This window comes from Chrysemys picta, chromosome 6 (assembly GCF_011386835.1).
Source record: "Chrysemys picta bellii isolate R12L10 chromosome 6, ASM1138683v2, whole genome shotgun sequence".
NCBI classification, from domain to species: domain Eukaryota; kingdom Metazoa; phylum Chordata; order Testudines; family Emydidae; genus Chrysemys; species Chrysemys picta.
In genome coordinates, this window is record NC_088796.1 from 111,342,803 (window position 1) to 111,361,162 (window position 18,360).

The 18,360-nt window shown below is 43.1% G+C and overlaps 1 protein-coding gene across 1 annotated transcript in view; it reads left to right on the forward strand.

Annotated features, from left to right (window-relative positions):
* MTAP (methylthioadenosine phosphorylase) overlaps window positions 1–18,360 on the forward strand; it is a 70,772-nt gene that overhangs the window by 9,303 nt on the left and 43,109 nt on the right. The window contains exon 2 of the mRNA XM_005294735.5: window positions 2,937–3,023. Coding sequence (XP_005294792.1) covers window positions 2,937–3,023 — 87 coding nt within the window. The remainder of the gene's footprint in view (window positions 1–2,936; window positions 3,024–18,360) is intronic.

Genomic DNA, 18,360 nt, shown 5'->3' on the forward strand with positions numbered 1-18,360 from the left:
GGAAATTCCAGCATTTCAAAAAAAATTCATTCTGAATTGGAATGAAAATTTCCCACAAAACATTTTGTTTTGGGTCATGTTTGTTTCAGTTGTGGCTTTTATATATTTTAATATTTTATACTTTTATATTTTTGGTTAGGATTTAAAGAATTTAAAATGATATGAAATAGTGATTCGGTAATTTGAAATTAGTATTTGATTTGCTCATTTCTGGTATTCTGACTGGTCATTTGTAATATAATTATTTTGTTATGCCATTTTACAAGAATAAAAAATTGTCTATCCTCAGAGGTTAAGAAAAATGAAGAGGAAGAAAAATTGTAACAACCTTTTACATACTTGAAAACTGTTATCCTGTCCCCTCTCAGTCTTCTCTTTTCCAGACTAAACAAACCCAATTTTTTTCAATCTTCCCTCATAGGTCATGTTTTCTAGACCTTTAATCATTTTTGTTGCTCTTCTCTGGACTCTCTCCAATTTGTCCACATCCTTCCTGAAATGTGGCGCCCAGAACTGGACACAATGCTCCAGCTTAGGCCTAATCAGAGTGGAGTAGAGCGGAAGAATTACTTCTTGTGTCTTGCTTACAACACTCCTGCTAATACATCCCAGAATGATGATCGCTTTTTTTTGCAACAGCGTTACACTGTTGACTCATATTTAGCTTGTAGTGCACTATGACCCCCAGATCCTCTTAGGCAGTCATTTCCCATTTTGTATGTGTGCAACTGATTGCTCCTTCCTAAATGAAGTACTTTGCATTTGTCCTTATTGAATTTCATCCTATTTACTTCAGTCCATTTCTCCAGTTTGTCCAGATCATTTTGAATCTTAATCCTATCCTCCAAAGCACTTGCAACCCCTCCCAGCTTGGTATCGTCTGCAGACTTTATAAGTGTACTCTCTATGCCATTATCTAAATCATTGAGGAACATATTGAGCAGAACCGGACCCAGAACTGATCCCTGCAGGACCCCACGTATTATGCCCTTCCAGCATGACTGTGAACCACTGATAACTATTCTTTGGGAATGATTTTCCAACCAGTTTTGCACCCACCTTATAGTAGTTCCATCTAGGTTGCATTTCCCTACTTTATTTATGAGACGGTCATGCGAGACAGTATCAAAAGCTTTACTAAAGTCAAGATATACTACATCTACGGCTTCCCCCCTATCCACAAGGCTTGTTACCCTGTCAAAAAAAAAGCTATCAGGTTGGTTTGACATAATTTGTTTTTGTCGAATCCATGCTGACTGTTACTTATCACCTTATTGTCTTCTAGATATTTGCAAATTGATTGCTTAATTATTTGCTCCATTCTCTTTCCGGGTACAGAAGTTAAGCTGACTGGTCTGTAATTCCCCGGGTTGTCCTTATTTCCCTTTTTATAGATTGGCACTATATTTGCCCTTTCCAATCTTCTGGAATCTCTCCTGTCTTCCATGACTTCTCAGAGGTAATTGCTAATGGCTCAGATATCTCCTCAGTCAGCTCCGTAAGTATTCTAGGGATGCATTTCATCAGGCCCTGGTGACTTGAAGACATCTAATTTGTCCAAGTAATTTTTAACTTGTTCTTTTCCTATTTTAGCCTCTGCTGATCCTACCTCATTATCACTGGCATTCACTATGTTAGATGTCCAATCACCACCAACCTTCTTGGTGAAAACCAAAATAAAGAAGTCATTAAGCACCTCTGCCATTTCCACATTTTCTGTTATTATTTTTCCCCCTCATTGAGTAATGGGCCTACCCTGTCCTTGGTCTTCCTCTTGCTTCTAATGTATTTGTAGAATGTTTTCTTGTTACCCTTAATGTCTCTAGCTAGTTTGATCTCATTTTGTGCCTTGGCTTTCTAATTTTATTCCTACATACTTGTGTTATTTGTTTATATTCATCCTTCATAATTTGACCTAGTTTCCACTTTTTGTAGGACTCTTTTTTGATTTTTTAGATCATTGAAGATCTCCTGGTTAAGCCAGGGTGGTCTCTTGCCATACTTTCCTATCTATCCTATTGCAGGCAAGCAAGGAAGGCTTTTTTGGTTGACAGCTTCCATCCTGGGTAAAAGTCTGTGTGCTCAGCGTGAATGTCTTACACAATTTAACCTCAGATAAAATGGTGTGGGGCACTGTGCAGGTTTGGATAACTGAATGCTTTGCTGAACCGGGGCTTTAGTCAGCTAAGTAATATGTTTTTTCAAGGAGGCTACATGGCCTGAAAGTTAGTAGCTTCTCAGCTAGTAGCTTCACGTCAGGCAAATCTAACTAGTTGCCAACACACTTTCCTTTTTGTCTCTTCCCCATGCAGCTAGAAGCAACTGCTATTGGGAGAGGAAGAAGCTTATGAGCCATACCTTAATGGCAATCAGGGTTATCAATAAGACAGTTCAGGTGTTGCATTTCTGGGGATCATTATGTCTCCAGTGACCAGAGGTACTGAGTCTTTGTCCTTGTTCTTCCCATTGCAGAAAAGGTGTACCACAATTTCATATGAATACTATCTGTGGTACAGCCTTGATTACAGCATAGGTTGTGCTGATCTCTTTGGCATCAGTTAACACCCATATTTACTTTCACATTAGGGATAAATGATTAATTAGTGATTCTTTCTTTGTGCTGTTTGATAACTTTTAAATTTGGTGACTGTATGACCTGGGGAGTCGTAGTCAAGCCTTTGTACTTGGCAAAATTAAATGAAATATGGCCTAAAGTGACATGGTACAACTATGTTTGCAAGTCTTCATGAGAAACTTGAGCTGTAGCTATAATGATTGGTGCTTTTTGGATCCATGGTTCTGGGCCCATCTCAAGCATAGATGAATCAAAAAATAAATTGTGTAGCTGGCTAGAAATCCAGGGTTAGTGTCACTGTCAGATTTAAAATGCAGTGTAATCTCTAGAGCTCTAATACTTACTTTTGTTTGTTTGTAAGATTGGAATTATTGGTGGAACTGGTCTGGACGATCCTGACATCTTGGAAGGAAGAACAGAAAAATATGTGGATACTCCTTTTGGCAAGGTCTGTATAATATTTTTCTTATGGCTTGCTAAGATGCTTTTTTATTTTATTTTTTTTAAAGAGACTGTTATTTGTGTGCTTTATGGTAAGTTTTTCAGCCTTTGTGTAAATGGAGGTACAAAGGAGACACTGCTCACAATAGAGTGCCCAGTGTTGGTCAGTGTAATAAAGTCCTCTGAGGGTCCAGCATCCAGCCTCACCCCACCCAGGACAGCTTTTCAGTCCAGTTCCTCACCCGTGTGTGGGCTTAGCATCATCTTGTGTTTTCAGTGTCCTTGCCCCCTCCTTACCATGAGGCTTATGCCCCATCTGCAGCAGAAGAAGTTGGTAGGGCAGCCTGGGCCTTCCCACTCCACCGGGCTCTGACCCAGACTCTATAAGAGTCTAGCACCTTGGAGTCCCTTCGGAGTTACCCTTCCTGGGTCCCTCCATCTCTCCCAACAGCTCCAAGTACAACCTAAGCTATCAGTAGAAAAGGCAGCTAAACCTTCAGCCCCAACTGGGCACAGCATGCAGCCCTCTTCCCCAAGGGAGGCTTCTTCGGCACCCTTGTCCAGGAGCCCAGTATGGGGTTTGTACACTGTATCAGAGTCAGCTTATAGTGACTGCGAGAAGCAAGGTGTTCTAATGACAACCAAGTGTGGAAGAGAATACACCCCATCCTCCCCCACTGTTCTTTAAACATGATGAGATAAGCACAATGAAGAATCCATAGCCCCGGGGTGGGATATGGTGGTTTTAAGATACCTTTGCACCTTTCCAATTCTGGCTGCTCCACAGACTCTGGCATAAGTTAGACAGCCCTGGCAGCCTATGGGCCCCAGCACTACTTAGAATCTCTGCAGTATTACATGCTGCTATCATTACCCCACCTGGATACTCCCCCTACACCAAGATTTACAAGGGGATCTTTGGGAGACAGCTTTAGGGCTGTCTTTTGCTGGTCCTGTGCAGGGAGGAATTCACTGCCAGCCAGCTTCTGAGCTTTCAGAGGCTTTATGTATCAGGGGGTAGCCGTGTTAGTCTGTATCTACAAAAACAACAAGGAGTCTGGTGGCACCTTAAAGACTAACAGATTTATTTGGGCATAAGCTTTCGTGAGTAAAAACCTCATTTCTTCGGATGCATAGAGTGAAAGTTACAGATGCAGGCATTACATAAAGCAGAGGCTTTATGTTACTCCAGCCCTTTTACCAAGCAAAAGTGGCTGGAGCTGGGGTGAAGGATCTCACCCTAGGTCTGTTTGTTTAGCCAATTGTGTATACCTATAGTGCCAGCACATAGTAAGAGACAATGCCTGCCCCAAAGAGCTTGCAATAGGATGGAATAGACCAGGATGGAAGAAAAGGGATGTTGTTATTCCTATTTTACAGGTGGGGAACTGAGGCAGAGAGAGAGATAACAAAACTGAAAATTAAACTTAAATCTTCCATAATATCTGCAGAAGAGGAGACTGAGCACTGTTCAGAACAACCATCCGTGTGATATTTTCCTGTATGTTTACCATCTTATACCAGTACAGTTCATAAGACATATGATACGTGGCAATAACAGTTATTTTATGGAGAGGAACTTCTGTGGAAACATAAATCCTGTATATCTTTTTAATGGGGTTCAGCACTACCTTGTAGGGTCCAAGATATGGAAGTCAAGTATCAGGGGGTAGCCGTGTTAGTCTGTATCTACAAAAACAACAAGGAGTCTGGTGGCACCTTAAAGACTAACAGATTTATTTGGGCATAAGCTTTCGTGAGTAAAAACCTCACTTCTTCTTGCATCCGAAGAAGTGAGGTTTTTACTCACGAAAGCTTATGCCCAAATAAATCTGTTAGTCTTTAAGGTGCCACCAGACTCCTTGTTGTTTTTCAAGATATGGAAGGAGAAGCACACCTCCAACCAAAATGGTGTTGGGGAAGACTTTGTGAGTGTAAGGGACACTGGGAGAATGGAGTATATGTGGACAGTGGCGATTGGCCATGGTGGGGAGATAATAAGGTAAGGGAAAAGCTGAATTAGAGGTAGATATTTGAATTTCCAACCACCCTGTAAAATCTGCAAGAGTACTGGGGAGAGGATGAAGGGGACTTATTCACTTGCACCCCTCCATCTTCCCCACCCTGCTCCCAAAACTAAAACAAGAATCTCATATAGAACAGAGATCCTTTCACCTCTAAGACACTGTCTTGAATCCAGGCTAGAATAGCAAAAACAGAACAGTTGCTATCTGACATTTCCTCTTTATGATAGCTGCTGGTTTTAGTAACGTTCTCAGTGGAAATTGTACGTATTGGAAAATTACCATTGCAATTGACACCTTTTTATTGGCAGTCTCAGCATATAATTCTGGGGCTTTATTCACATAGAAGATTTAACTGTCCTTTTGACCTTGGAAAGGTCTCATCAGAACACAGTTTGGGGTACATTGGCAGGACAATGTGGAGAAGCTTATACTGTTGCTGTATTCATATGGCTCAGATCCTGCAGGATCCCTAAAACCTGTGCTCAGTCTCACTGAAATCAATGGGCTTCTGTGCAGGTGTGTCACTTGGCAGGATTAGGCCTGTGTGAGTAAATGGGGTGGACTTTAAAACTCTTAGTCTTGCACCTTTTACAAGCAATGAATCAACTTTTAAATTTAAGCATTAGGAAATGATAAGGAAGAATTCAGCCATTTTTTTTTCTGAATTCTTTAGTCATAATAGAAATATGTACTGTATATGCATTGTAACACAGTAAAGTCGTGTTTTAAAAGGAGAAAACAAATGCTTTGACATTTCATTTTTATTACATAGGGCAACATATATAGGAGGAAACACGTTAGAACCAAAATTAAACTTGGGAGAAAAATCCTGAGCATCGAAACTGATATACCTAAGAAACTTGTGGATTTTAAACTTAGAATTGGACAATTTATAAAAGCCCATTTTGCCCTTTGTTTTTTATTTTATTTTTTAAAATTTAACATGCTGTAGCATAAATCTAAAAGTGAGTTAGTGATAACTATAGTCGTGTTAGCGTGGCATATTAATATAGGCCCTGATCCTGCAAGGTGTTCCATGCAGGTGGACCTTTGCACCTGCAGAGAGCCCCATTGACATTAGTTGAGGTCCATGCCAGTGCCATAAACCACCAAAATGGAACAGTTTGCAGGATTGGCGCCTTAGTTTAAGATTTGAGACCTTAGTCCTGTCACATGCAGCCAGTTGTAGGATTGGGACCATGAAATGGAAGGGTGAAAAATGAAATCATTGGGTGAAGTCCATTAACTTCAGACAAAGTAGGAGCGGGCCCTAAATGACTTAGTTTTCATTAGTGGGTGACTACATCTTCCCCCCCCCCCCTTGTTTTGACTTGTTAGATTTGTTTGTTTGTTCATGAGGCTGTTTAAAGAAGGCCTAGAAATTTTGAGTTTATTTTACAGTTTTGTGTAAAAGGTGAGGGGGTTTTGTTTGTTTGTTTTTATGTTTATTTTTTATATTGGCAAATCAGGGCTTGTCTATTCTGGAATGCTGTGAAGAAATGCAGTAACTCCTCACTTAACGTCCTAGTTATGTTCTTGAAAAACTGCTACTTTAAGCAAAACGACGAATCCATTTTCCCCTAAGAATTAATGTAAATGGGGGAGGGGGGCCTAGATTCCAGGGAAATCTTTTTCGCCTGATGAAAGACATTATATACATATACAGTATAAGTTTTTTAAATAATTTTAAACAAACAATTTAATACTGTACTCACTGATGATTGTGAAGCTTGGTTGAGGCAGGGGCGTAGCGGGATGCGGGTGCTTGCCCTGCCAGGCGTTCCAGCCCAGGAGCGGGATAGGGGCATGGGGACTTGCCCCGTTCCACCCGCCTGGCGCTCCTGCTGGGGGGTGGGGTGGGATCATGGGGGCTTGCCCTGCTCCGCCCACCCTACATTCCAGCCGGAGAGCAGGATCGGGGTGCGGGGGATTGCCCACTCCCTGGCAGGAGTCCCGGGAGGGTGGAGCAGAGGGAGCAAAACAATGTTATAAGGGAACATTGCAGGACTTTAAAAGTATGTTCTCTAATAGGTCAGCGACCTAATAACGAAACAGCTTACGTTAAGTGTGGAGTTACTGTAGTGAAATAGTAGAATATCAGTCTGAGCAATTGAGAGGTAAAGGCATTTCTAATTGGACTGTTCAGCACTTTGTGGGTTTGTTAACATTTTCGTTTAGTTCTATCTCCTAATAAGCACATGGGTGAAAGGATACATTTGTTAAAGACTTAACACCATAACGATTCAGTTAATGTGTGAGAGTGCTCCCAGTATACCCCGGAGTCCTCCAACAGGCCTTCTAGCAAAACCATGGAAGATCAGACTCCGTAGTCCTGGTACTTTTAATGTAAAAAACAAGCAAAGAAACAACTAAAAAAAAAAAAAAGTGTTCCAGCTTTTCAGATCGTAAAGAAGCAAAAAGAGCACAGTCCCATGTTATAAAGCTTCCTTGGCAACTCATCTTAACAACGTGCTGCCAGAACAGAAGACCTCTCTGAAACTTTCGATGTTTCTTGCAAGCCCTGCCTTTTGGCTGCAACAGAAGAAGTATCTTTTTACTGCTGTTGGTTTAGTGTAGGGAGCATGACGAGGAGCAGCTTAGTAGGGTGTGTGTTAAAATGAGTTACCTGAGCCGTCTTCGTCCCCTTCCCTACCTCCCCACACTGGCCTACTGGATAGATTGCTTTCTTCATTTAATAAACCCTTCTTCATACCTAAGAGTAATGTGAGGTTCAGAAGGAACCTGGAAAATGTGACTATACAAAACAGCATGAGCGTTTTTCAGTTCCCTGATTGTGCTGGCATGATCCCACAAATGACGTGAAATATCTACTAATTGTGCTTGGTTTTAAAGAAAGGAATTTGCCATCAGTATCCCAGATCTGTTTCCCCTCTCCCACTTCCTCTCATTGAGACTAAAATTGGGGGTGGAAAATATTCTGTGAGCGATTGGCACTGCCTTATCCCCATTAGCACCTAGTCCTCAAAGGTGTTGGGCACACCCACTGAAGTCAGAAGGAGTTGGGAGCACTATGGATTCATAGCATTGACCCTTGGTTAGCTGCAGCCAATATTTCTCCTTACCACTGGACTTCAAAACTACTATTACATTAAAACCTCTGTTCAGAGGACATTTCCTGAAGAACATGACTCAATTCTAAAACTGTTTTTGCAAAGGCAATCTCAAATCTTCAACAGCAAGCAAATTTTAATGCTCTCCAATTATTCTTGTCAGTCGTGAGTGTGCTGGCATTGGTTCCTACTTCACAAGCAAGGCATCTTTTGTTCTGTAGATCAGCTTTTTGTTTTTGTTAAAGCAAAATTAGGTCATATGAGATAGAATTAACCTCCCCTTCCACCTCCACTGAAGATGACGCAACGTTTGATTAATGAACTTGGAGAATATCTAAATGAAGGTATCATGGTCCAGTTCTTTCAAAGAGCTCTATTTTAGAGGATTCTGCTCTTATTTTTACATTTTCTATATGCAGTGCTACATCTTACGGATAGCGTGGAGTTAGGATTTTGGGGCATTTGTTGAAAATATACATACGTTGTCCTTTTAATGTGTTTACCTGCTTGTTTTTTCACTCTGTGTGTGTGTGTGTGCACATCATGTTTTTGATCTTTCTCTTCTCCTTGCTGCATTCTCTGTGGATTTACAGTGGAGATGTTCCATTGTGAAAGCCTGATCCTGCAAACCTGTGTAGAAGTAGTCCGTAATCATATGAGAATTTTCATTGAAGTCAAAGGGAGTACTCGCATATTTATGCAAGAAAAAAATGAAATCTTATGAGTACTCCCTTTGACTTCAGTGAGAATACTCACGGGATTAAGGAGCTTCTCAACCATTAGCATATATAGCAGGGGTCGGCAACCTATGGCACGCATGCCAATTTTTAATGGCATGCTGCTGCTTGCCGGGGTCCCGGCCGCTGGCCCCGCTCAGCCTGCTGCTGGCTGAGCGGGGCCGGCGGCTGGGACCCCGGCAGGCAGCAACGTGCCATTAAAAATTCTATCCTGCCCGGCCCAACCCGCTCTTCTCCGTCCCTCCCACCGGCATTTGCACCGGCGGGAGGGGGCAAGAAGAGGGACCCGGCCCCACAGGAGTCGCAGCGCCCGCGAGGCCTGTAAGTCAGAAAGGGTCTTTGGTCCCAGCTGCACCGTGCGCCTGCCTGCCCCGAGCACAGCCGGCCCCGCTCCCTGGACTCAGGCAGGCTGCCCCGGGGTTGGAACCCTGGTGCCGGCATGAGCTTGGCTCTGTATTGGGGTTGGCTGTCTCCCACAGCCCGAACCCGAGCCCGGGGGCTGCGGCTCGCTGCCTGCTGGACTCTGGGAACAGCTGGGTCTGCGTCTCTTTTGCCACCCCAGGTCACTGGACCGCACTCCCCTTCGGCATTGAGGGCAGAACCGAGGAGTCCTAGTCTCCGTCTCCCCCCCACCCCCTCGAACAACTAGAGCCCAGCTGGAAACCTAGGAATCCAGAATCCTCACTTCCAGCACTCCTCCCCCAAGCGTCAGACACCAGCCCCTTCCCGGATCCCAGGAGTCCCAACTCCCACCCCTCTCCCCGCCCTACCCCCACTCACACACCCCCAGCCCTCTGTCCTGACCCCTGCATCCCCTCACACACCCCCAACCCCCTGCCCTGACCCCTGCATCTCCCCACAATCCCAGCCCTGATTCCAGCACCCGCACACATACCCAGCCCCCCATACCGCATGTCCTGACTCCTGCACCCTCCCACATACCCAGCCCCCACACACCCCATGCCTTGACTCTTGCACCCCCCACATACCCACCCCCACCCTGAGCACCAAATGGGAGCTCCTGCACACACCCCCACCCACACACACACACATTCCCACCTGCACCCCTCACACCAAATGGGAGCTGCCCAGGTAAGCGCTCCACACCCAAACCTTCCGCCCCAACCCTGAGCCCCCTCCTTCATTCTAGCTCCTGGCCAGACCCTACACCCCAGCCCCCAGCCTGCTCCTTGACCCCCAGCCCTGTGCTCAGTGCACTCCCACCCTCAGCTCAGTGCAGACAGAGAGGAAGAAAATGGGCTAAAACCAGGGAGAAGGTAGGTACCCACTCTATGTGGGCAGGGCCAGGACTCCAGACAGGAGCCGCTCAGCCCACTGCTGGTCTGTGGTCCCGGCCACCGGCCCCGCTCAGCCCGCTGCCGGTCTGGGGTTCTGGCTGCTGGCCCCTTGCCAGCCAGGGTCCCGGCCGCCGGTCCCACTCAGCGCCCGCTGCTGGCCTAGGTGAACGGAACCCCAGGTCGGCAGCGGACTGAGCGGGCTGGCGGCGTAAGATCAGCATTTTAATTTAATTGAAGCTTCTTAAATATTTTGAAAACCTTGTTTACTTTACATATGACAATAGTTTAGTTATATAATATAGACAGAGACAGACCTTCTAAAAAACGTTAAAATGTATTACTGGCACGCGAAACCTTAAATTAGAGGGAATAAATGAAGACTCATCACACCGCTTCTGAAAGGTTGCCGATCCCTTATATATAGTATACTCTCAATTATCTGATTAGTATGGGGGACATAGATTTTATTTGGATAACATGGAGTTTGGCTAATCAAGAGGGCAGGAGCCATTCAGAAGCAGGGTTGCCTCCCCTGCATCTGGGGACTCATTCTCATCCTCCTCGCAGTCCTGGCCGGGGGTCTGTGCTCGACAGCCTTATCGTCGCTTTGTGCTTGCCTGGATAGGTAGCCCTCTGCAGCTCCACTGTCACGGCCCTGCTCACTCACTCTCATGACAGTGGTGGTGTGGAGGTTTCCCCGTACTGTCACAGGAACCCTTCAGCAGTAGGATGGCTTACCCTGCAGCCAGGGGCTTGTCCTCCTTCTCATAGTCCTGGCTGTGGTCTCTGCTCTATTATCTGAGTCCCTTCCTTGTCCCCCACCATGAGATACACGAGATTGGATAATGTGGAGAGGTTCAGATAATAGGGTTTGGATGAACAGGAGTATACTATATTTAAATATAATTTTAAAAATACACATAATGACAGAAAACCATTAGTAACAGATTCACATTACGTAATGTGCAGTTTTATTCCTTGTTTCCTTCTCTGCTTTGGAACATTAGGTAATATGTGTAGTAGGAAGAGAGCCTGAGACATAAGCCCTTGTATCACAGGCCTGGTATGAAGCAGGGCCTGCTCACAGAATCTGGCAAGAACATGGCTAATATTGCAGAAAGACACATTCCTAAGAAGTGCTAAGCACAGAGTACTCATACAAACACATCCCGATATCAAGGATGGTACAAAAACATTCCCCAAGAGTAACAGGAACACACTGACCCCTCCTAAAAGAGAAGATCAGGATGACGGTATGTAATGGAGATGTTTTATTTGAACCAACATGTATAAGGTGATAACTAGTCACTAGTCAGGGGGCAGTAACTATGTCAAAGGGGCAGTACTAACTTGTTTGTATCAAGGTATAAAGATGTATCTCAGAGGGAGTATCTTTGTCCAGCCGAGGGGGGAATGGAAAGTCCTGCCATTCACTGAGCTGTGTCGATTGTCACGGGCATACCTGTCTTAGCATCCTTGTAGAGTCTGCCAGGTGCTATTACTGTACTTTGTCAACAGTAAACCTAGCGCTTTCGTACCTTATGGGTCTTGTGGACATTGGGCAGTTCGCTTGAGGTCTGCTGTGCTGGCTATCTGCACAGAGCTGGGGCAGCACATGGGGAGAACACACACACAGCCTAACATCTAACCACAATGTGAATCTGTAGGTAATGTTTTTCTGTCATTATATACGCTAATGCTTGAGAAGCTTTAATGAGGTCTTTCATTGAAAGAGTATTTTATTAGATCTTTACTACAGATTGTTTTTTAGAAAGTTTTGTTATTAACTCTTTACAACTAAAACTATATCCTGTTGCCATTGGGATAATTGCACACTGAAATAGCAATGTTTCTGAGGCCTTGTCTACACTTAGGCTGGGTCTACACTACCAACTTACGTTGGTATAACTACAACACTCGGGTGTGAACAGGCTTCTCCCGTCGACATAGCTACTGCTTCTCAGGGACCTGGAGTACCTATGCCAGTGGAAGCAGCTCTCTCATCGGCATAGGTAGTATCTTCTCTAAGTGCTACAGCAGCTGCGCCGCTGCAGCGCTGTAAGTGTAGACAAGTCCTTAGTGAGTAATATACTAGCAATGCTCCAGTCTTGTGAAATAAGTTGAAATCTTGTCTCCAGGGAGCAACAAAATGTTCATAGTTCTAGTTTTCTCTTCAATTTCCCTTTTCCGCCTTGTGTTCCCCAGGACTACTGTTCCCATTATAGAATTGTAGGACTGGAAGGGACCTCGAGAGGCACTCATGGCAGGACTAAGTGTTATCTAGACCAGTGGTCTCCAAAGTGGGGTGTACAAGAGGATCCTTTGGGGTGTGCGGCAGGAGAAGTGCCGCCGGAGCAGCGCCGCTTTTTTTTTTTCCCCCTCCCTCGGCAGTTCGGCCGGGAGTCTGAGCGGCGTTTTTTTTATTTTTGCTCTGACAGTTTGGCCAGGAGCAGGGGGTGCGTGCTCAAAAATTTTTTACTTATGGGGTGCGCGATCAAAAAATGTTTGGAGACCACTGATCTAGAACATCCCCGACAGTGGTCTGTCTAACCTGCTCTTCAAAATCTCCAACAATGGAGATTCCACAACCTCCTGAGGCAATTTATTCCAGTGCTTAACAACCCTGACAGGAAGCTTTTCCTAACGTCCAACCTAAACTACCCATGCTGCAATTTAAGCCTATTGCTTCTTGTCCTATCCTCAGAGGTTAATGAGAACAATTTTTCTGCTTGTCCCCTCCTCCCCCAACAACCTTTTATGTACTTGAAAACTTATCATGTCCCCCCTCAGTCTTCTTATGTTATGAGAAACAGGTGTTCTCCTGGCAAAACCTAAATGTGTTCTGTAGAGTACAGCACTGTGACAGCAGTTATTATTATTAAATGTGCATTTTGATGTTTTCTCACAAGCATATGGAAGGAAATTGTGCCATTCTGAAGGAAATTGAGAATTGGATTGATTGGCCTTGCAACTTTGAAATCTGACCTGCTGCACTACTGCTATGCCATCATAGGGATCCCTGCATTTCCCCCATCAAGCCTCAGACTGCAAAGTATGCCAAAATATGGTGGTGTGGAAAAATGTCTAATAGCATCTAGATTGAGACCGCCAAAATCATTTTATTTATAATTCCAAATACACTTGAATCTATACTTTGCAATGTTAAAGAGCTAATGCATCAATCTACTGTTCTGTTCTCTAATTTTTCTTCGGATCTGAGGTATTCAATTTCAGTAGCTCTTATTAACTGTGGCTTTAAACACACACATTATTTTATTATCCTGCAATGTTAGCTCTGAGCTATGTTATGGATGATTTTAGGTTACACAGCAAATTTGATGTGATACTTCATAAATTGAAAAATACTGGCTGTGTAGTGAGTTTGCTATGGAATGTTGTAAGAACAAAATCCCTTGGTTACTAGACAATAAGGGTTTTCTCTATCCTGATACCTAAGGAAATTTTGGTCTCCCAAAGCCACATCTGGCTCAGAACAGCAAGTAAGCATTTGGTAAGGGAAATAGCAAGACTAATGAGATGTTTCAAATGTCAGTAGGTTAAAATTAAATAGGGACTTTTTAAAAAATCAGGATATGATACTGTTCTAAAAATAAATCCTCTGGACAATTCCCTCGTTCTAAAAGCATTGTGATTCCATATCTGGCAGAATTTCAAGCATGATACAGAGTCCAATGAAATAGCACTTGAAGAGACCACGTAATGAGAATAAAACAGCAGATACAAAATCAAATGACGACTGAGATTTAGTACTTAGCATTAAACTCCAAACACTGTTTCTATGGCAAGTATTAGACATCATAACAGTCCTAAAATTGCATGGATGGACATTTTTAAACACTTGGAAGATAGTTAATGAATTAGTACTTATGATCAAGAAAGAAGTAAAATTAAAAGATTTTGTAAATGTGTATTTTGGTTCTAAGACCCAGGGTAAGAATGGAATGACTGGCACTGAAGAAGGTGGCTTAAACTTTGGTGCACAGCTTCATTTCCACTAATTTAGGGCCTGGTTTTCAGGCTCTCTGAGGAGTTGCCATTCTAATTTTTTGTCAACAGGAGCTGCAGACGCTCAACATTTCTGAAAACCAGGCCCTAAACCTTTTGGTAAGGTAACAGGTTGGAGGATGGCAGAGCTAGTAGAAGTACCATAAACTTATTAGGGTATATGGCTCTAAGCAATGGTATTTCCCAGTGATGGAGAGAATACCACTGTGGGGTAAGGATGGGAATAGGTAGCTGGGAGGGAGGGACTTTTCCATTTGATATACTGAGGCTTAGAGCTAGGTGAGAAATGGCTTTCCCCTCCCATGAAAATTTCCAAGATTACAACAACAAAATACTGTTGTGTATCAGGATAAAACCCTAAAACTTTTCTAGTTTTTCATGGAAACTTGTGAGAGAGACAGGCACCCTGCCACCTCACAATAGCCTGCTGGTTAGGGCACTCAGCTGGGACATGGTGGACCCAGTTTCATCCCGGGTGGATGACCTACCCATGGGGCTGTGAAGTCAGAGTCTCTCTCTTTCTTTAGTTTGACCTGAGAAACTCCATCCTGGACCTGAGAAACCTTCCCAATTAAAATTTCATTGAAATCGACCCTTTCCACTCTAAAGTTTCGGTTTCAACAAATGGACATTTTCTGATGAAAACCCATTTTGTTGAACGGGGGCCCTCTAGAACACTAACAAGTAGGCTGCTGCCTAGGGCCCTTTTCTTCTCCCTCCTCCCAGGCTTTTAGGATGTTAGATGCTGAGGTGTAGTCTCTTCACGTTTTATCTAGAAAGCATGTTAAAAGCATAAATGAAGGTAATGCACTATGAGCCCCTCTTCATGTCATTTTCAAAATTAGTGGCTGACATTTTGTGGCACTGATTCTGGGTATATAGAGCAAGGGAGAGGGTTTGTAGGGGTGTCAAGCGATTAAAAAATTAATTGCGCTTTTAATAATAGAATACCATTTATTTAAATACTTTTGGCTGTTTTCTTCATTTTCAAATATATTGATTTCTATCACAACACAATGCAAAGTGTACAATGCTCACTTCATATTTATTTTTTATTACAAATATTTGCACTGTAAAAATTTTAAAAAATTGTATTTTTCAGTTCACGTAATACAAGTACTGTAGTGCAATCTCTTTATCATGAAAGTTAAACTTACAAATGTAGATTTTTCTTTTGTTATATAACTGCACTCAAAAACAAAACAATGTAAAACTTTAGAGCCTACAAGTCCACTCAGTCCTACTTCAGCCAATTGCTCAGACAAACAGGTGTGTTTACATTTATGGGAGATAATGCTGCCTGCTTCTTCTTTACAATATCACCTAAAAGTGAAAACGGGTATTCGCATAGCACTGTTGTAGCTGGCATTGCAAGATATTTATGTGCCAGATGCACTAAAGATTCATATGTCCCTTCATGCTTCAACCAGCATTCCAGAGGACATGCGTCCATGCTGATGACAGGTTCTGCTCGATAACGATCCAAAGCAGAGCAGACTGACGCATGTTCATTTTCATCATCCAAGTCAGATGCCACCAGCGGAGGGTTGATTTTCTTTTTTGGTGATTCGGGGTCTGTAGTTTCCGCATCTGAGTGTTCTTTTAAAACTTCTGAAAGCATGCTCCACACCTCGTCCCTCTCAGAGATGGCACTTCAGATTCTTAAACCTTGGGTCGAGTGCTGTAGCTATCTTTAGAAATCTCACATTGGTACCTTCTTTGCATTTTGTCAAATCTGCAGTGAAAGTGTTCTTAAAATGAACATGTGCTGGGTCATCATCCGAGACTGCTCTAACATGAAATGTATGGCAGAATGTGGGTAGAACAGAACAGGGGACATACAGTTCTTCCCCAAGGAGTTCAGTCACAAATTTAATTAATGCGTTATTTTTTTAACGAGCATCATCAGCATGGAAGCATGTCCTCTGGAATGCTGGTTGAAGCATGAAGGGACATATGAATCTTTAGTGCATCTGGCACATAAATATCTTGCAATGCCAGCTACAACGGTGCTATGCGAATACCTGTTTTCACTTTTAGGTGATATTGTAAAGAAGAAGCAGGCAGCATTATCTCCCATAAATGTAAACACACCTGTTTGTCTGAGCAATTGGCTGAAGTAGGACTCAGTGGACTTGTAGGCTCTAAAGTTTTACATTGTTTTGCTTTTGAGTGCAGTTATGTAACAAAAAAAATCTACATTTGTAAGTTACACTTTCATGATCAAGAGATTGCACTTCAGTACTTCTATGAGGTGAATTGAAAAATACTATTTCTTTTGTTTATCATTTTTACAATGCAAATATTTGTTATAAAAAATAATATAAAGTTAGCACTGTACACTTCGTATTGTGTTGTAATAGAAATCAATATATTTGAAAATGTAGAAAAACATCCAAAATATTTAATAAATTTTAATTGGTATTCTATTGTTTAACAGTGCGATTAATCGCAATTAAGGTTTTTTTTAGTTAATTGCATGAGTTAACTGTGTTTAATCAACAGCCCTAATGGTTTGCACTTCAGTTGTGGGGAAGATTGCTATGAAAGTGGGGTGAAAAAACAGAGCAGTCAGATCTATATATATAAATAACTTTTTCTTGTGTAATGATGGTCTTCAAGATTCCCTGCCTTTTTTCACTGTTTAACCTCATGACCGCCATTGTGAAAAGCAATCCACCATAGCATAAGGAAATATGAAAATTATGTTTTGTAGTGGTGTAGGGTAACCAATGTCATGGTCAGAGTGGATGGAAGAGGAGAAGGAAGCTGCAGGTGACTTATCAACAGCAGAGGTTCCACAACCATGGTTGGAGAGTTTGTTGGCAGTGGTACACTGTAACAGGGTGGTCTGTCCTCTTTAAGGGGTAGTGCAACCTGGGGCCCGCCAACCCCTATCCCAGTGCATGCGCCCCTTTAAGCAAACAGGTATTCAAGCGAGCAGCAGACTAGCTGAGAAATGGAGGCCAGATGTTGATCAGGTAGCTACCTCCTTAACATAAAACCCAGCTCATAGGTGACTTCTAAGAAGATTTAAGAAGGAGCGTGCAGACAGCTGAATTACAGGGGAGCACTGAGTTAGGAAAGACGCTCTCTGGTATGGGAACCAGAACCGGGAGAGAAACTGGTGGATTGAGGAAGGCTGCCTGACTCACACAGCAGCCCCAAGAAGGATAGTTGTGGGGCCCCAGAATCAAGAGGACAGAGTGTGTGAGTCCAAGGATCGTGGCAGGCTCTGTGGAACAGGGCTGGAACCCAGATACTGGTAGGGCGAGGGAAGCCTGCTTGAATCATGGCACAACCCCATGAAGGAGGGCTGTGGAATCCCTTAACCAAGAGAAAGGAGTTGTGAGTCCAGGGCAAGAGGAGATCTGTGGGAAAGACTCTCCAGAGTGGCACTTGCAGAGCTCCCTGGCTCAGAGGCAGCTGGAGGGAAACCAGGAATGTGAAGCCTTAGAACAATGATGAATTGGTACAGAAGCTGCCTGATGCCCGGGTAAAGTCCCATATTTCCAGCCAAGACTCTCCCACCTTTCTAGCCCTCCCCTCTAAGCTTCCCCTGCACTCTTTTTTCCCCCCACCCAGTGCCCTGTTGTATTACTGCAGATGGAATAAACGAGCTAAAGGTGTTAACATAACGCAGTCGCTATCTCACATTAAACAAGGTTTGGAGATTGGTATACAGACACTTCAGTCTGCTTAACACCATGGAAAACACACTTAAATTTTATTTTAACTTTTTATTAAAGATCTATAAAAGAAGGAAAACAGTTAAAGCATTGGAAATTTAAAGTATTAAATAATGCTTTTATTTTAACATTTTTTTGTTCCTTTTTCCTTTAGCGGGAGAGAATTTTAGAAGGAAAAATCAGCTTATTTGACAGTTATTAGATGGTATCAAAGATGGTGGTAATTGTCCTTTTTGGGAAAGAAAATCATAGGACTGGAAGGGACCTCGAGAGGTCATCTACTCCAGTCCCCTGCACTCATGGCAGGACTAAGTATCAGGTAGACCATCCCTGACAGGTGTTTGTCCAACCTGCTCTTAAAAATCTCCAATGATGGAGATTCCACAACCTTCCTAGGCAGTTTATTCCAGTGTTTAACCAACCTAACAGTTAGGAAGTTTTTCCTAATGTCCAACTTAAACCTCCCTTGCCGCAATTTAAGCCCATTGCTTTATCC